Genomic DNA, 20,607 nt, shown 5'->3' with positions numbered 1-20,607 from the left:
CACCAAAGAACCGATGCTTTCAGATTGTGGTGCTCAAGACTCTTGAGACTCAGTTAGACAGCAAGGGAGATCAACCCAGTCAATCCTAAAGGAAATCAATCCTGAATATTCATTGGAATTACTGATGCTGAAGCTGAAGCTCCAGTACTTTGGCCACCTGATGGGAAGAGCTGACTCATTTGAAAAAACCCTGATGCTTAGAAAAATTGTAGGCAGGAGGAGGAGGCGACAACAGAGAATGAGATGGTTGGATGGCATCACTGACTCAATGGACATGAATTTGATCAAACTCTGGGAGATAGTGAACGACAGGGAAGCCTGAATGCTGCAGTCCGTGGGATTACAAAGAAATGGACACGACTTAACAACTGAACAACAAAAACATGGAGGGATATGCTTATGAGAAATCATTTTATAGATTAGAGGAACATCTGAAGAGTCAGTGACGAGATTTATGAGAGGCTTATGTTGGCCTTGTATTGATCAAGGAATTTGATAAAAATCCAAAAGTCAGCTAATTTGCCCCTAATAGCTATAATTATGGAGAAGGCAATAGCAACCCACTCTAGTACTTTTGCCTGGAAAATCCCATGGACGGAGGAGCCTGGTAGGCTGCGGTCCATGGGGGTCTCGAAGAGTCAGACACGACTGAGCGACTTCACTTTCACTTTTCACTTTCACGCATTGGAGAAGAAAATGGCAACCCACTCCAGGGTTCTTGCTTGGAGAATCCCAGGGACGGCGGAGCCTAGTGGGCTGCCGTCTGTGGGGTCGCACCGAGTCAGACACGACTGACGCGACTTAGCAGCAGCAGCAGTTATACTTAGTGTTACCAAAGAGTTTTATTTCCATCCTAAACATTGGGGCAAAATAGCTAGAAATTAAACAACAACTTTTAATTTTAATAGACAGACTGACCTTTGGTCAGCAGTACAATTGAATTGGTAGAATGGGTCTTTCAAGCCTGGTCCAGACTCATGGGTCAGCTGTCTGTTACTGTTATTTTCTTCTCCTAGCTTAGTGATGCTTGGCTTGGTTGAAGGCAGGTGCTAGGAACAGGGGTCAAAGTCCACTCAGGTGGAAGGCCTTTTCAAAATGAGAGATGTGAATCTATGAATTAATGTCTTTCAGTTTGGCTTCATATAGATTAGTTACTAATACTTGATAAGATTTTTTTCATTTTGTCTGTAAATAATCTTTTATTTGATGTCCTTTGTAATAAAATCTTTAGATTGTAATTCATTATCCTTTACATGGGCACTCAATATAAAAGTACTTAGTAGTTTTTTTAAGTGTCTCAGTAAAACCCTGTCCATAATGTCATATATTTCCTTTGAACCATCATGGGTGTAAATTTCCAAAATTATTTTTCCCATTAAATCATTTTCTTAAAAGCCCAGTGTGTTAAAGAATGTACATATTGGAGTAATGGCAGTTAGGCTTCATTAGATAGTGTTTGTTTTGTTCGATCTAAACTGTATTTGTGTAGCTGGGTCAAAATTCCCTAGTTCTGTTGTTGTTATCTGTTTCTCTTCTTTAGTGGTTATCTCTTGAGCCTGTATAAAGAAATCTTTTATTTGGTTATCAAGGTTAATGGAGAGAAGTGGACATTTTCAAGACTGGACAGGATTAATATTTAAAACTGCCTGTTTTGTTGCAGCATCAGCAAGCTGATTTCTTTTAGCTTCTGTAGTGTCAGATTTCGAATGAGTGCCCTATTGTTTCAATAATTGCTAACTGTTTTGGCACCTATATTACAAAAGATTTTTAAAGTTCTCCTGAGGAGGTTAAAAAGCTCATTGTTTTAATAGCATTCCAAAATTATGTGCCATTTCAAAAGTATAGTGACTGTCACATAAATATTTGTTATCCTGATCTTTAGCTCGTTTACAAGCTAGAGTTAAGAGTTTTAATTTGGCTTGTTATGTTGCCTTTGTTTCTGATAAATAAAAGTTTTTAATTATGTCTGTTGTGGACATTATTCAATATCCAGTTCAGTAAGGTCCCTGTTCATCCTTTAAGTAGGACCCATCTGTAAATTAAATTAGATCAGCCTTATCAATAAGGAGTTTACCCTATCAATAAGCATCTCAAAGATGGAGAAGCTCCATACAGTCAGCAAAAACAAGACTGGGAGCTGACTGTGGCCAGGATCATGAACTCCTTATTGTCAAATTAAGACTTAAATTTAAGAAAGTGGGGAAAACCACTAGACCATTAAGGTATGACCTAAATCAAATCCCTTATGACTATACAGTGGAAGTGAGAAGTAGATTTAAGGGACTAGATCTGATAGAGTGCCTGATGAACTATGGATGGAGGTTTGTGACATTATACAGGAGACAGGGATCAAGACCATCCCCAAGAAAAAGAAATGCAAAAAAGCAAAATGGCTGTCTGAAAAGGCCTTACAAATAGCTGTGAAAAGAAGAGAGGCAAAAAGCAAAGGAGAAAAGGAAAGATATACCCATTTGAATGCAGAGTTCCAAAGAATAGCAAGGAGAGATAAGAAAGCCTTCCTCAGCAATCAATGCAAAGAAATAAAGGAAAACACCAGAATGGGAAAGACTAGAGATCTCTTCAAGAAAATCAGAGATACCAAGGGAACATTTCATGCAAAGATGGGCTCGATAAAGGACAGAAATGGTATGGATATAACAGAAGCAGAAGATATTAAGAAGTGGCAAGAATACACAGAAGAACTGTGCAAAAAAGATCTTCACGACCCAGATAATTACAAAGGTGTGATTACTCACACTCACCTAGAGCCGGACATCCTGGAATGTGAAGTCAGGTGAGCCTTAGGAAGCATCACTACGAACAAAGCTAGTGGAGGTGATGGAATTCCAGTTGAGCTATTTCAAATCCTGAAAGATGATGCTGTGAAAGTGCTGCACTCAATATGCCAGCAAATTTGGAAAACTCAGCAGTGGCCACAGGACTGGAAAAGGTCAGTTTTCATCCCAATCCCAAAGAAAGGCAATGCCAAAGAATGCTCAAACTACTGCACAATTGCACTTTGTTTGAATTTGCTTTCTGTCTAACATAATTTCTATAGTCTAAAATAAATACAAAATAAATAGCATGTCATTTCCAAAAAAGAATAAAGTGAGAAATGCACATTAAAATGGTATAACGTAGCCATATTTATTTAAGAATGTATTCCAGTATCAAATGGCAAAGTTCAACTTAAAACTTCAATTATTTTTGCACCAAACTAATATTAACAGAAAATATTAAGAAAACTCAGAAAAAGAGCAACTAGTGTTTGAAATCTAGGAATATTAATAACAATAAAATACTTTCCACACACTCTCTTTTAGACTTTTCTCATAGTTTTCATAACAGATCACACATTATAGTTATCTAATGATAACTGCATAAACTGGGAGAAACTGCCATAGTTCACATGTATAAAATTGCCATGTAGGGATTTCCCAGTAGATTTTTTTTTATCTAGTGGGCTGAATTCTTTATGTAGCTCAGGGTGAAGTACCAGATGGAAATGGCATGCCTGTACATCAAGGCTCAGTGTCAAAATCAGAGACTCAAGTGAAGAAACCAAGCTTTCACAAAGGGGAAAGGCTTAGTAGTAAGTGCAAAAGCTGCAAAAAGCTTTATATTGCTTTAATTAAACTCATTAGAAGATGTTTTTATTTTGGTTCATATTATATATTTTGAGCATAAATTTTATAGAAATTCTATACTTTCACTAAGGTATGAGTACCATGAGATAATTAGAGGAAAAAAAGCAAGTATATTGACGCCTTTGTTGGAATTTCTGTCCTTAATACTATTTTGTGACTAGAAGATGGATGCCTCAAGGACAAGAGCAGGTGAATAACTGTCTCTCCAGAGCTGTGAGCCTTTCAGCCAACTCCAGGTGCCTATGGGAACAGAAGCCCAGTGGATTTCTAAACGTGTGGCAGGGGTCTTTTGCCATAAATTCCAGTGGAAAGGGATGTTTCTGATATAAGAGGCATGTTGGAGGGCTTTTAGGGTACCCTCTTTGTTGTATCCTCACTGAAATGAAACAGCCTTTTTGGTAACATCATTGATCAGTTTCATCAAAGACTGCTCCTAGGTAACTTCTAGTGCAAGTGGTTGCAGAGTCCCACTAACTGCTGGGCTTCTTTTCATTTGTTGGAACTGAATAGCCCAAGGTTATGGTGTGCCTTTTGGAGATCACACTCAGGAGTTTCAATAGGGTACCAGGTACATAAGTGTGTGTACTAATGGCCCAGCCAAGAGCCACTGGTGGGTCCACAGGGCATCTAGTGCTTGTTGTGTGTGTCCTTGTCTGGGTCCACTTGAGTGAAAACTATTCCTCCCTGTAAGAGCAAGGCCACTCAGAAATCATGACCTGTGCACTGATTACAGATACTGGAGCTGTGTGGTGGCCATGTGCAGGACAGTAGTAAGGTATCGCAAGTCCTTCTATATAAGCTTAAACTGACTGGGATCACTTGTATGCAGATGAATGCATACAAAGTATATTGGATTTATCAGGTTTGGGACTTCGAGTACCTTTACTTGGGAGAATCACCTGTATGTCAGTTACAGTGGCGGGGCACCATCAAGGCTCAGGGCTGTACTATAGCATTGACCTGCCAGAATCGGTGAGTAACGTGTGTGTGAGGCTGTGTGCAATGATCAAGTTGTTATTCCAATGCGAAAAGTCTTATAGGGACATTTCTATTCATTAAGCTTAGCAATGAGAACAGTTACATCTTTTCTTCCCATGAATTTGTTGGATAAGACACAGGAGACACTGTTTAGTCTGGAGGTTCTCAGTCTTATCTGTGCCCCGAAAACTGCCCCTAAATGCAGCAGGTCCCATCAGGGCTTAGGCTGAATGTAAGTGCAGGTTCACTCATATAAGAACTACATCTGTGTCAACAAACATTCAGTAGTGGAAGCCATGCAAATGGAGTTCTGTGGTTGCCTGACAGGATACACTCAAGGTAGGCTTTGACCTAGGGTGTCCTTAGTGATGGCCTCCAATGAACAACCAGAGAGAGTTGTCTTTTTCCCTCAGTATCTGGTGTTGGAGGTCATGGTCACCTCTGCACTAGTCACCAAATGACTCTAGAAATACAATACAACATCCCTGCTCCCTACTTTGAGTTCTGACTTTGGCACACATGCTCAGATAACCACTGATGATGTTGGAATATTGACCTAATCCCTAATGTTGCTTATGATTTAAAGCTGGGAAGTTTGAATAAAAATAATGGAGGCTTCTCTGACTCACGTCAGTGTCACTTGGAGCAGAGGGAGGAGCATTTGTGTCAATATTAGTTACAGGTGCCATCGCAATTTGGACTTAAGTGAGGAAGTGTGCTGGGACCCATTGACCACTCCTTGACTAGGAGCTCTTTGGTAAAATGCCTGTTAATATTCTCCTTCAGGCCCCACTGGTTAGGAACTAGACCTAGAGATTTCTTTGGGAAAATCTTTAACTAGATCATCTAGGGGTGGGTGTCCATTAGCATTTTTAGGTCTGTTCAGTGGTCAATTAGTACTGTTTTGTTGGTAGCTACTTTTCCCATGTCTTGAAATTTGTCAGTCATTGTGCTGTGAACCAACAGACATCACCTTATAAGTAAGTTTAACTGAGCTCAAAAACCAGTGAAGTTGGCCTGAAGGAAAGTAAATAGAAATATGAGTCTTATCAGAAATATTTTTAATGTCCTCACTCCACCTGTGACTTTAGAGACCACCAGTGTGGCTCATGGAGCCTTTAATAACCTCTGCAAATGATGATCCAAGTGTGTTTTTCAAGGCAAGGGGAATTCCAGTGTAAGGGCTCTTCTGTTGGAGCCAAACATGCACTCAGCCAAGGAGGGGAAAAGGTCCTAGGTGCTCACGTCTCTGATCCCTCTTTTCCTCTACCTCATTGGGCAATAAGGGACTGGCACATCATACAGTGCATTCTACAGTGACAGGCCCTACAGTGTACCGTCTCCCTCACCTAGTTTAATAAAATGACTTCCTTTTCATGCAGGCAGACTACCTTAGTCACTGATGTTTCTCTAAGTTGCTAGGCAGAGCAATCCTCAGGACCTTGTATGTTTTTAATTAAAGTATGAATCTCAACAACTCACTGCCCATAGACTGTTAGTTCCAGGACATGCTAAAGCTGACAGTGGTTCCAGGGTGCAATTCAGCACGCAGGGCCTCCAAAGTCTCTGGACCCATTAGTAGCTGTCAAGTTGCTTCTCTAATTTTCTCAAAGCCTATGTGTCATTGAGCATCTTGGTAGGTGAATCAGAGGCTAAGGGAATAGACAGTTGTTCTACTTCAGAACTGAAAAGCTTATGCAAATAATCCAGGCACAGATGATGGATTAAGATGAGGCATACAGTGGAAGATTACTCAGTCATGAAAAGTGTGAAATACTGCTATTTGCAGCAACATGTGCAGACCCAGAGAGTATTATATAGAGAGACAAGTCAACAGAGACAGGCAAATACTGTATGATACCACTTATATTTAGATTCTAAAAAATAAATGTGTATACAAAATAGGAACAGACTCACATATATAGAACACAAACTTGTGGTTATCAGAAGGGAGATGAAGGATGAGAAGCAGCATCAGGGGTTTAGGATGAACAGATACAAACTACTGTGTATAAAATAGGTAAGCAACAACAATGTACTATATAGCACAAGGAATTATATTCATTATCTTGTAATAACCTATAATGAATTATAGTCTGCAAAAATAGTGAATCACTATGCTGTACACCTGAAACTAACACAATATTTTAAGTCAACTTCAATTTGATGAAAACTTTGGAAATAACACAGTAGCACTCTCCACATCCCTGTGGCATCAACTTTAGTAGAGTCATTTCCCTGCTGGCAGAGTGCCTTGTGGGTCTCTGGTAGCTCCCTCGCCACCATGTCCTGCATGCTGGTTGGTACTTCCCAAAGTGTTCCCTCCACACAAGCACTGGGCTTCATTGACCACAGTGCTCCTTGTGCTAACTTGGTAATGAGAGAAAAGAAATGCCAGTTTCTGAATAGGTCTATTAACATAGCAACTGAACTCAAGGTTACAATGAACCATTCATTATTCACTTACCCTCAGGGTGTAGGCTGTAGATCAGACAGGGAAGATCACCAGCTCCACTGTGTTCCCTTTCACACCATGGAAGAGCCCCTGCCAAGGGGCAGACCACATCAGTGCAGACTGAGGTGAGGGGTGGCCTCCCAGCTGAAGGAACCCCAAACAAAAGGCTCCTGCCATTTTATGGATCCCAGGGCCCCAGTAGCTAGAGTTCTAAAGAGCATCAGCATGATTACTCATTTGCTCCATCCTGTAATGCTTCACACATGGTTTCAGAATAACTTTGCACATACTGTTAGGACAATAGCCAAGTTTGAAAATGATCTCATGACTTGACTGTCATTGACTTTCCCCTACCCACCCCACTTCCATATCCAACAGTGAGGGTTTATATTAAATACCATACCAATGAATTACTGCTTTTATTTTGCTTTCAGCAGATTCATATCTTTTACTTTTTCTTTCTACTCCATCTTCTTACCCTTATGGCTTAATTATACTTTGAAATATATAGGGCATGAATCTACTTCCAAAAGTTAAAAAATGTACAAAGAGATATTTTTACAGGCTTATCCTTCTTTTTTCAATCTTCCCTCTCATCTTGTACCCAACCAAGTACATTGATTTATGATACTTTTCCTGGGTTTGACCTATTTATTTATCTTTCCTTGTTTTTTCTCATTTCTTTTTCTTCCTTACCCAAAGTTTACATGCTAGATTTTCCCTTTTTAGTTTTTTTTTTTAACTTAACTTTATTCCTAGAAATCCCTATAAGTCAGTATATAGAGATTAATTTCATTCAGATTATAGGTCTAGGTACAGCTGTTTGTCCCACAGTGTTTACCATAATTTATATTATAAATCAGTGGGTAATATATACCTTAGTTTATTTAACTGAATTTTTATCCTTAGAATTTATATGGTTTAGGATATTTTACATTTACATACTTGTTGTAATGAGGAACCATGGACATATTCATTTGTATTTTTAGTTAAATAAGCCTGTACTGGCCTATAGTATAAATAACCTAGGAAAACTTGAGACCATATATATATGTGTGTGTGTGTGTGTGTGTGTGTGTGTGTGTGCCTATCTAAACACACACACACATATATAAAATGTCCAGAAATATTATTGAAACAGCTTCCTTATGGTATACCAGTTAAAAATGTTCTCATAATGTTTATTTCACATCTGACATTATGGTTCAGTTCAGTTCAGTCACTCAGTCATGTCCAACTCTTTGCAACCCCATGAATCACAGCACGCCAGGCCTCCCTGTCCATCACCAACTCCCGAGTTCACCCAAACTCATGTGCGTCGAGTCAGTGATGCCATCCAGCCATCTCATCCTCTGTTGTCCCCTTCTCCTCCTGCCCCAATCCCTCCCAGCATCAGGGTCTTTTCCAATGAGTCAACTCTTCACATGAGGTGGCCCAAGTATTGGAGTTTCAGCCTCAGCATCAGTCCTTCCAATGAAAACCCAGGACTGGTCTCCTTTAGAATGGACTGGTTGGATCTCCTTGCAGTCCAAGGGACTCGCAAGAGACTTCTCTAGCACCACAGTTCAAAAGCATCAATTCTTTGGTGCTCAGCCTTCTTCACAGTCCAACTCGCACATCCATACATGACCACAGGAAAAACCATAGCCTTGACTAGACGGACCTTTGTTGGCAAAGTAATATCTCTGCTTTTTAATAAGCTATCTAGGTTGGTCATAACTTTCCTTCCAAGGAGTAAGCATCTTTTAATTTCATGGCTGCAATCTGCAGTGATTTTGGAGCACAAAAAAATAAAGTCTGACACTGTTTCCCCATCTATTTCCCATGAAGGGATGGGACCCATTTTGGTAATTTACTTATAAAAACTTTGTCAAAATATGAGAAAATATGCTGTATATTGTTACAGATTTGAAATCTAGAGAATTATTAGTAGATCTGTTTTTCTATAAAGGAACTCAGTATATTTCTTTTATGTAGTTTATGATGATGCTCCAGACAAAACTCCTGTGCTTCAGCATCAAGAATCAGTGCCAAAACTTCCAATACAGGAACAGAAAACTTCCAAAGGAGGAGAACACATCAGTAAGTGTAACAATTACTATTATTGCTATTTTAGTCCCTAAGTCATATCTGGCTTTTTTATGAACCCATGGACTATAGCCCACCAGGCTCCTCTGTCCATGGGATTTCCCAGGCAAGAATACTGGAGTGGGTTGCCATTTTCTTCTCCAGGGGATCTTCCCAACCCAGTGATTGAATCTGTGTCTCCTGCATTGGCAAATGGATTCTTTACTGCTGAGCCACCTGGGAAGCCCATAAAATTATAGATGCCTTTAAATTAAAAAAAAAAAAGTCTCATCTTATCTTTTTTCTTTAGTTCAGGAATATATGTTTGAACGTTTAATTTATAGTAATTTTACACTTTGATCTAACTCTGAATAGTATAAAACAACTACAGAGGAAGAACCATTTAGCATTTGGTTGGAATTTCTTCTGAATAGACTATTTCATGGAGAGACTTCTGCATTCAGTGTTCACCAAGGCCCAAAACTTGTATGCAGTCTTTGAAAGGGTGTCTGCTTTCAGCCAGCAAATACAAGATTAGGGATCTGAGAGCCAGGTGGGCACCTCTGATGTGTGGCCATGTTCTTTTGCCACAGACTCTAATAGGCATCAGAAAGGTTACTGAGACCTGTAACTTAAAAGGCTGTGGATTTGATGAAAGGAAAAGTGTTGCCTGTGTAGGCATTTGCAGGGCCTCCAGGGCATTCTGTTGTCAGGCCCCACTCAGCATGCAGGTCTTTTTGGTAACGTGGTCGCTGGGTGCTGTCACTAAGGTGACCCTGTAGGGGGATGTGTGAGTACCAGTGTCTGCTACCATATGTGAATCCCACCAGTCATTGGGCATCCTTTGTATTGTTGGGACTGAGAGTCTGAGCATGACTAAAACTTGGCAATTATTGCCTCCTGAGAGAGACCTACTCTCCCTTCCCAGTTTATTCCCAGGAATTTCCCATGAGTCACAGGTCCTTGTCCCATGTCCATGATAATGTCCTAGACATAGTGCCACATGTGGGTCAAAATGGCATCCAGTTCTGGTTGGGTAGTACCCTTGCCTGTACCATGCAGGAGACATTGATTATATGTGGAGGTTGGTGCTCCATCTGGGAGTTGGACTTTTCTGCTCAACCTTCTGGAAGGACATTTGTTCAGTCTCTTAGTTGTGTCTGACTCTTTGCAACCCCATGAACTGCAGCATGCCAGGCTTCCCTGTCCTTCACTATCCCCCAGAGTTTGCTGAAACTCATGTGCATTGTGGAGAAGGCAGTGGCACCCCACTCCAGTATTCTTGCCTGGAAAATCCCATGGATGGAGGAGCCTGGTAGGGTACAGTCCATGGGTTCGTGAAGAGTCAGACACGACTGAGCAACTTCACTTTCACTTTTCACTTTCATGCATTGGAGAAAGAAACGGCAACCCACTCCAGTATTCTTGCTTGGAGAATCCCAGGGACAGGAGAGCCTAGTGGGCTGCCGTCTATGGGGTAGCAGAAAGTCGGACACGACTGACGCGACTTAGCAGCAGCAGCATGACCATTGAGTCAGTGATGTCATCCAACCAACACATTAAACACATTCTTAGATATCCCCTTCTTCTCCTGCCACAATCTTCCCCAGCATCAAGGTCTTTTCCAATGAGTCAGCTCTTCACATCAGGTAGCCAGAGTAGTGCAACTTCAGCTTAAGCATCAGTCCTTACAATGATATTCAGGGTTGATTTCCTTTAGGATTGACTGGTTTGATCTCCTTGTTGTCCAAGGGACTCTCAAGAGTCTTCTCCAGCACCATATTTCAAAAGCATCATTTCTTTGTAGTTCAGCCTTCATTATGGTCCAAATTCTCACATCCATCTGAAAGGTTGTTGTTGAATCACGCGAATACACCAGGATTCTTGGCTCCCGGAGGAGAAGAATTCAATCCGGGGCCAGAGACAAGGCTTGATAGCTCAGAGCTTTTGTGTAATAAAGTTTTATTAAAGTATAAAGGAGATAGAGAAAGCTTCTGACATAGGCATCAGAAGGGGGCAAAAAGAGTACCCCCCTGCTAGTCTTCAGCTGGATGTTATATAGTCACTAGCAGTCTGTTAATGAAAGAAAGGAATGTCTTAAAATTTAGAATGGCACCAAATGGTTTATCTTGGGCCATAAAATAATTAACTTGAATCTTAAAGAAGGGCAGACCACCATACAAATAGTTTCATTTACATAGATTAGGGGAACAATATCTGAGTATAACATACTGGTTTGTCAAGTAGGTTTTGGGCCAAGAGGCGGAACCGACTTGGAGACAGAGCTTGGGGTAAAGGCGTAGTACATTAGCATAGCTTAAGACAAACATTTCCATAAGAAAAAGGCATTGGTTATCTCTAGGCTCAAGAATAGCTAACTTCAGGTGAAACCAGGTGTCATTATGGCAACACAGTATTTTAAGAGAAACCTCTCTTTAAATTTGTATAGAGAAGGAAAAAAATATTGCTAGTTTGTTTCCTCCTGCCGCTTAAGAGAGATAAAAATGTCTGACACTTGCAGGCTATTTCCTCCATTTGGAGACCCCTGACCTTCCTGCCTGTTACCCTCTCACATCCATGACAATTGGAAAAACCATAGCTTTGACTAGATGGACCCATAATTTCATCACTCCACTAGCCGTAATGCTTCCTAAGGCCCACTTGACTTCACATTTCAGGATATCTGACTCTAGGTAAGTGACTAACCATTGTGCTTATTTGGGTCATTGAGACTTTTTTATACATTTCTGAGTATTCTTGCCACCTCTTCTTAATCTCTTCTGCTTCTGTTAGGTCCTTGCCATTTCTGTCCTTTATTGTGCCCATGTTTGCATGAGATGTTCCCTTGGTATCTCCAATTTTCTTGAGGAGATCTCTAGTCTTTCCTATTCTATTGTTTTCCTCTATTTCTTTGCATTGTTTGTTTAAGAAGGTTTTCTTATCTCTCCTTGCTATTCTCTGGAACTCTGCATTCTTTTGAATATATCTTTCCCTTTTTCCTTTGCCTTTTATATCTCTTTTTTTCTCAGCTCTTTATAATTCCTCCTCAGACAACCATTTTGCCTTCTTGATTTCTTTTTCTTTTTGGATAATTTTGGTCACCGCCTCCTGTGCAATGTTACGAATCTCCGTCCATAGTTCTTCAGGCAGTCTTTCTATCAGATCTAATCCCTTACATCTATTATTCACTTCCACTGTATAATCATAAGGGATTTGATTTAGATCATATCTGAATGGCCTAGTGGTTTTCCCTACTTTCTTCAATTTAAGTCTGAATTTTGCAATAAGGACTTCGTGATCTGAGCCACAGTTAGTCAGCTCCAGGTCTTGTTTTTGCTGACTGTATAGAGCCTCTCCATCTTTGGCTGTAGAGAATATAATCAGTCTGATTTTGGTATTTACCATCTAGAGAAATCCATATGTAGAATCGTCTCCTGTGTTGTTGGAAGAGGGTGTTTACTATGACCCGTGGGTTCTCTTGGCAGAACTCTGTTAGCCTTTGCCCTGCTTCATTTTGTACTCCAAGGTCAAACTTGGCTGTTACTCTAGATTTCTCTTGACTTCCTTCTTTTTCATTCCAATTTCCTATGATGAAAAGGACATTTTTTTTTTTTTTGGTGTTAGCTTAAAAGGTCTTGTAGGTCTTCATAGAACCGTTCAGCTTTTCGGCATTAGGGTTTGGAGGCATAGTCTTGGTTTACTGTGATGTTGAATGGTTTGCTTTGGAAACAAATCAAGATCATTCTGTCATTTTTGAGATTGTACCTAAGTACTTCATTTCAGACAATAACATTAAAGGTGTAGTAAAAACCTGTTAAAGAAAAGCCAAAGTGAACCTGATCATCTTGTAGACAGGGATGCTGTAAAGGGCATTTGTAATATAAATTGCTTCATACCTATTTCCTTCAGCTGGGTCAAGAGATCTAGGGCAGTTACAGTGTCATTACATCAGGCCAGTGTCCTGATCTGTACCACAGCATTAAGCTGCCTATAGATAAGTCTGTAGGCAGGTAAGGCCATATGCACAGGTTGTCTTAGCTGTTGAATGGAGAAGGAATCTCACAGAGATGTTTGGTTCACTCAAACAGGGCAGGCATTACTTTTTCTCTTATTAGTGGTTGTTTCTGGGGACAAGTCTGTAGGCACTGGTAGTCTGGTAGGTTTACAGTCTTCCATGTGCCCCACTGAAATGACTCTGAGTGCAGCAGTGCTCATCACGGCTTGGGACTGATGTGAATTGGAGTTCACACAGAAAATACATCTGCACTAATCATGTATTCAGTTGTGGGGGCTATGAAATAGAGGTTTATAATGCCCAAAGGCACCTGCAGCATGGTCAGGTTTAATTAAGGGTCAAAAAGCATTACTTTTCATCATGGCATCCTCTCATCATGGTATCAGAGTTGTGGAGATAACAGTTATTAGTAAAGTAGAAGCCAAATGGCCCAATGGATGGGCTCCCCGCATTGCCACTTTGAATTCTGAGTTGGCTTATATCATCAGATGCTGCTGGGGACAAAAGGATGTTAGTCTAATCCCCCATCTTATTTATTTTGAAAAGCCAAGTGTTCTAGGTAAAAATAGAGTTGTCAGATTCATCTTAATGTCACTGTGGGTAGCAGGGGACTAGCTGGTTATTAGTAATAAATGTCATCAATGTTTTGAGTCTCATAGGGCTGTGTTGGCCTCCATGGTTCACTTTATGGCACAAGATGAGTGGTGGAGAGTCCATCCATTACTTCCTTGAGCCTCCATTGCTGGATAACTAGACAGCGTTTCCAGTGGCAGGGAGCTCACCATGCATGGACAGTTTTCAGAAAATAAATGTCAGCCAGAGGAATAAGGAAATTGTCTCAGGTGTTTGTGTCTTTTTTCCGCATCCCCTCCCTTGTCCTCCTTGGACACAGTGGGCCCTGTCAGGGAACTCAGAACCAGGGGTTCTGTTGAGACACAGCCAACAAGATGTCAGTGTCCCGCCCTAAATTAACAAGAGTAGCTCCTCCATGGGGGAGTCTGTGTATTCTCCTCTGGTTGCTGGTCAAGTGAAACTGAGAAACCTGAATTCTCTTTCATTAGACATGAGTGTCAGAAGTTCACCGCATCTTGGAGTATCCATTGGTGTCACAGATAGGCTGAGAGTAAATAGTAGTCACTAGGTATGGCTTAGCCAGCCACATCTGCAGTGACTTTTGTGAGCTACTGGCACAGTGGTAAAGAATCCACCTCCCAACACAGGAAACTCAGGAGACATGCATTGCATCCATGGGTCAGGAAGATCCTTTGTAGTAGGAAATGGCAACCCACTCCATTAACCTTGCTTAGAAAATTCCATGGACAGAAAAGCCTAGCAGTCCATGGAGTCACAAAGAATCGGATGCAACTAAGCACACACACGGTGTATGTTGTTTTGGTTTATATTTCCTGTATTTATTTTTTTATAATTTTATTTTTGGATGTTTTAGGTGTTTACTGCTGTGGGGGCTTTTCTCTAGTTGTGACGAGCGGGGCTACCTTCTAGTTGTAGTGTGAGGCCTTCTCGTTGTGGTGGCTTCTCTTGCTGAGGAGCATAGGCTGTAGGGCACACAGGTTTCAGTAGTTGCGGCACATGGGCTCTAGAACACAGGCTTAATAGTTGTAGCATGTGGGCTTGGTTGCTCCGAGGCATGTGGGATCCTCCCAGATCAGGGATCGAACCATATCTCCTACATCCACAGGCAGATTCTTTACCACTCAGCCACCAGGGAAGCCCCATCCTTTATTTCCTTTTTTATACATTAGCATCTTTTGTCATTTTTAAAAATTCCCTTTCATTTTTTTCTTAAAAGATGGCACACTAGGTATTCTCTCTTTAAGGTTTTTTTTTGGTCCATTAAAAGTTAATTCCTAGAAATGCTTCCAAGTCAGTTTGTTGGGATCTTCATTCCTTTTATACCTGTTTGTACAGGTATTTGTACAACTGTGTGCCACTTTATAGCCCATAGTCTGTATTTTCATAGTTTACATTTGTTACTTTAGCTACCAGTCTCCTATGCTTGCATGTTTAAATGATTTTGAGTTTTTTGTAATTATAAATATGCTGCTATGCATTACCTTACACATATGTATTTTCTTTGTTTGATCTATCAATATATATTAGGCAAAAATAATAAGAAATATCCGAAGATGAGAGTCTACTATAAAACATATTTGAAGTCTAGAAATATTAATGATGTGGTAAAATACCTTCCTCACGTTCATTAAGACTCTTCATAGTTTTCACATAAGATCTCACATTATAGTGATGTTCTTGTACCTTCATGACAACCCACTCCAGTGCTCTTGCCTGGAGAATCCCAGGGACGGAGAAGCCTGGTGGACTGACGTCTATGGACATGACTGAAGTGACTTAGCAGCAGTAGCAGCAGCAGCTGCTGTTCACTTGTTATAAATTTGAAATCTATGGATTTCTCAGTAGATCTCTCTCTCTTTTTTTTTTTTTTTTTTTAATTTAGTGGGCTTAATTCTTCTTTCTGTGCAGCTCAGGATGAAGTACTAGATGGAAATCCTATGTTTGAGCATCAAGACTCCAGGTCAAAATCAGAGATTCAAGTGAAAAAACCAAGTTTTCACAAAGGAGAAACACTTACTAGTAAGTATAGTTAGATAGCATCACCGACTCAATGTGCAGGAGTTTAAGCAAACACTGGGTAATATTGGAGAACAGAGGACCCTGGTGTGCTGCAGTCCATGGGGTTGCTAAGAGTTGGACACGACTTAGGAACTGAAGAATGATGAAAACTACAGAAAAGTTTTAATTATTATAAATTAAGCTCATTAGAAGATGTTTTTATTTGGTTTCATGATTATGTATCTTTGAGGTATATTTTATAGAAATAATACACTTTGACTAAACAGTGAATACCATAAGCTACATAGAGAAAAAAGCAGAAATATTGATACCTTAGGTTGAAAATTCTATTCTTAAGATTACTTGGTGATGACCAGCAGATCAGTTGTCCCCAAGGACAATCAGTTCAGTTCAGTTCAGTCGCTCAGTAGTGTCCTACTCTTTGCGACCCCATGAATCGCAGCACACCAGGCCTCCCTGTCTATCACCAATTCCACAAGGACAATAGCAGGTGAATAATTGTCTCTCTGGAATTTGTGTGCCTTTCAGCCAGCTTCAGGTAATTATGGGAACAGAAGCCCAATGGATGCCTCTACCCATGACAGGGCCCTTGTGCCATGGAAGGTCATGGAGATCATGGTCACCTCTGCACCAGTCACCAAATGAATCTAGAAATACAGTATCCCTGCTCCCTACTTTGAGTTCTGACTTTGACACATGCGCTCAGATAACCACTGATGATGTTGGAATATTGACTTAACCCCTAATGTTGCTTATGGTTTAAAGCTCGGAGGTTGGAACAAAAGTAACGGAGGCTTCTCTGACTCACGTCAGTGTCACTTGGAGCAGAGGGAGGAGCATTTGTGTCAATATTAGTTACAGGTGCCATCACAATTTGACTTTAGTGTGTGCTGAGACCCATGGCCCACTACTTGGCTAGGAGCTCTTTGGTAAAATGCCTATTAATGTTCTCTTTGAGGGCCCACTGGTTAGGAACTAGACCTAGAGATTTCTTTGGGAAAATCTTTAACCAGATCATCTAGGGGTGAGTGCCCATTAGTATTTTTAGGTCTATTCAGTGGTCAATTAGTACTGTTTTGTTGGTAGCTTCTTTTCCTATGTCTTAAAAATTGTCAGTCAGGATCTGCATTGTGCTGTGAAGTAATAGACATCATCTTATAAGCAGGTTTAATTGAGCTTAAAAACCGGTAAAGTTGACCTGACGGAAACAAAATAGAAATCTGAGTTGGATCAGAAATATTTTTACTGTCCTTTCTCCACCCATGACTTTAGAGATCAGCAGTGTGGCTCATAGAGCCTTTAAGAACCTCTGTAAGTGATGATCCAAGTGTGTTTTTCAAGGCAACGGAAATTCCAATGTAAGGGCTCTTCTGTTGGAGCCAGATGTGCACTCAGCCAAGGAGGGGAAAAGGTCTCAGGTGTTTATGTCTCTGATCCTCCTTTGTCTCTACCTCATTGGGCAAGAAGGGACTGGCACATCATACAGTGGGTTCTACAGTGACAGGCCCTACAGTGTACCCTCTCCCTCACCTAGTTTAACAAAATGACTTCTTTTTCACAGAGGCAAACTACCTTAGTCAGCAAAGTCTCTCTGAGTAGCTAGGGAAAACAATCCTTAGGACTCTGCTTTCTTTTTTCATTAAAGTGTGAATCTCAACGACTCACTGCCTCATGGGCTATCTGTTGGTTCCAGGGCATGCTAGAGTGGTCAGTGCAATTCAGGGGTGCAATTCAGCATGCAGGGCCTCCAAAGTTTCTGGACCCATCAGTAACTATAAAATTCCTACTCTAGTTTTTCAGAGCCTGGGTATTGAGTCTCTCATCTGAGTCATTCAGCATCTTGTTAGGTGAATCAAAGGCTAAGGACAAAAACAGTTGTTCTCCTTCAGAACTGAAAAGCTTATGCAAGGAATTAGGCACAGATGACAGGATTAAGATGAGGTATACAAAGGAATGTTACTCAGCCATGAAAAGGAGTGCAGCACTGACATTTGCAGTTACGTGGATGGATTCCAAAAAGTAGTTTATAGTGAGACAAATTAGAGAGAGAAGGACATATACTGTATGATATCACTTATATCTGTAATCTCAAAAATAATAAAAATGAATGTGTTTAAAACCAAAGTAGAACCAAAACTCACAGATATAGAGCACTAACTTGTGATTATCAAAAGGGGGATGAAAGATGGGAAGGACAGTTGTGGTGGGATGAACCAGTACAAACTACTGTATAAAATAGATACACAGCAAGGATATACTATAGAGCACAAAGAATTATACCCATTATCTTGTAATAATCTATAATGGATTATAGTCTGAAAGAATAGTGAATCACTATGCTGTGTACCTAAAACTAGCTCAGCTGGTAAAGAATACACCTGCAATGTAGGAGATCCCGGTTCGATCCTTGGGTTGGGAAGATCCACTGGAGGAGGGATAGGCTAACCACTCCAATATTCTTGGGCTTCCTTGGTGGCTCAGCCGGTAAAGAATATGCTTGCGATGTGGGAGACCTGGGTTCAATCCCTGGGCTGGGAAGATCCCCTGGAGAAGGGAATGGCTTACCCACTCCGGTATTTTGGTCTGGAAAATTCCACAGACTATACTCCGTGGGGTCACAAAGAGTCAGACGGGACTGAGTGACTAACAACATAGTATTATGGTACTAAATCAACTCTTTAGAAATTTATATGCAGGTCAGGAAGCAATTGTATATGGAACAACAGACTGGTCCCAAATAGGAAAAGGAGTACGTCAAGGCTGTATACTGTCACCTTGCTTATTTAATTTATATGCAGAGTACATCATGACAAACGCTGGGCTGGATGAAGCACAAGCTGAAATCAAGATTGTCAGGAGAAATATCAATAACCTCAGATATGCACATGACACCACCCTTATGGCAGAACGTGAAGAGGAACTAAAAAGCCTCTTGATGAAAGTGAAAGAGGAGAGTGAAAAAGTTGACTTAAAGCTCAACATTCAGAAAACGAAGATCATGACATCCAATCCCATCACTTCATGGCAAATAGATGGGGAAACAGTGGAAACAGTGTCAGACTTTATTTTTTTGAGCTCCAAAATCACTGTAGATTATGACTGCAGCCATGAAATTAAAAGACGCTTACTCCTTGGAAGGAAAGTTACGACCAACTTAGCATATTCAAAAGCAGAGACATTACTTTGCCAACAAAGGTCCTTCTAGTCAAGTCTGTGGCTTTTCCAGTAGCCATGTATGGATGTGAGAGTTGGACTATAAAGAAAGCTGAGCACTGAAGAATTGATGCTTTTGAACTGTGGTGTTGGAGAAGACTCTTGAGAGTCTCTTGGACTGCAAGGAGATCCAACCAGACCATCCTAAAGGAAATTAGTCCTGAATATTCATTGGAAGAACTGATGTTGAAGCTGAAACTCCAGTACTTTGGCCACCTGATGTGAAGAGCTGACTCATTTGAAATGACCCTGATGCTGGGAAAGATTGAAGGCAGGAGGAGAAGGGGATGACAGAGGATGAGATGGTTGGATGGCATCACTGACTCAAAGGACATGAGTTTGAGTAAACTCCAGGAATTGGTGATGGACAGGGAGGCCTGGTGTGCTGCAGCCCATGAGGTCACAAAGAGTGAGACACAACTGAGCAACTGAACTGAAATCAACTCCAGTTTAATCAGACCTTTTGCAAACAGTGCAGTAGGTACTCTTGAGAGCCGCATGGTATCCCCTAGTTTATGCAGCTCATTTGCCTCATTGGCAAAGTCCCCTTTCTGTATCTTGCAAGTAATCTGGTAGTAGCTCCCTCCCCATGATGCTGTGTGTGCTTATTGGTACTTCCCACCATGTTCCCTCCACAAAAGCACTGGGCTTCATTGACCACACTGCTCCTTGTGCTAACTTGGTAATGAGAGAAAAGAAATGCCAGTTTCTAAGTAGGTCTATTAAGATAACAACCAAACTCAAGGTTACAGTGAATCATTATTCACTTACCCGCAGAGTGTAGGCTGTAGATCAGACAGGGAAGATCACCAGCTCCATTGTGTTCCCTTTCACACCATGGAAGAGCCCCTGCCAAGAAGCAGACACATCAGTGCAGACTGAGGTGAGGGGTGGTCTCCCAGCTGAAGGAACCCCAAACAAAAGGCTCCTGCCATTTTATGGATCCCAGGGCTTGGGTAGCTAGAGTTCTAAAGAGCATCAGCATGATTACTCATTTGCTCCATCCTGTAATGCTTCACACATGGTTTTGGAATAACTGCGCATACCACTAGGACAACAGCCAAGTTTGAAATTGATTTCATGACTTGACTATGGTCAACTTTCCCCTACCCAGCCCACTCCCGTGTCTAGCTGTGAGGGTTTATATTGATTACTGTAACCATGTGTTATTCCTTTTATTTTTTCTTCAGCAGTTTTTATTACGTTTGCTTTCTCTTTCTATTCCATATTCTTGTCCTTATTGGTTTAATTATATTTAGAAATACATAGAGTTGAGTCTTCTTCAAGAGTTAAATAGTACATAAAACAGTGCTTTTAGAGGTTTATCATTCTTTCCTCAGTCTTCCTCTCGTTTTGTAGATATCCATGTACATTATTTGGTGATAGCTTTCCTGTGTTTTCTCTATTTTTTTCCCTCTCTCTGCTTGTTTTTTCTCATTTCTTCTTATTCTTTACCCAAAGTTTCCATACTAGCTTTCCCCTTTTCAGTTTTTTTCCCAAGTTAACATTATATCCAGAAATCCCTCCATGTCAATATCTAGTGATGGGTTTCACTCAGATTATAACATGGGTACAGCTGTTTCTACACATTATTTACCATGCATTATATATACCATTGT

General features: G+C 40.7%; 1 protein-coding gene across 1 annotated transcript in view; it reads left to right on the top strand.

The window, feature by feature from the left end:
• The window catches only part of CCDC7 (coiled-coil domain containing 7), a 262,345-nt gene that overhangs the window by 133,359 nt on the left and 108,379 nt on the right, over window positions 1-20,607 (top strand). The window contains exons 27-28 of the mRNA XM_055543752.1: window positions 9,058-9,162; window positions 15,665-15,775. Coding sequence (XP_055399727.1) covers window positions 9,058-9,162; window positions 15,665-15,775 — 216 coding nt within the window. The remainder of the gene's footprint in view (window positions 1-9,057; window positions 9,163-15,664; window positions 15,776-20,607) is intronic.

Source organism: Bubalus kerabau, chromosome 13, assembly GCF_029407905.1.
Source record: "Bubalus kerabau isolate K-KA32 ecotype Philippines breed swamp buffalo chromosome 13, PCC_UOA_SB_1v2, whole genome shotgun sequence".
NCBI lineage: Eukaryota > Metazoa > Chordata > Mammalia > Artiodactyla > Bovidae > Bubalus > Bubalus kerabau.
The sequence above is the reverse complement of the archived record's forward strand: the minus strand, read 5'-3'. Positions and strand labels throughout refer to the sequence as shown.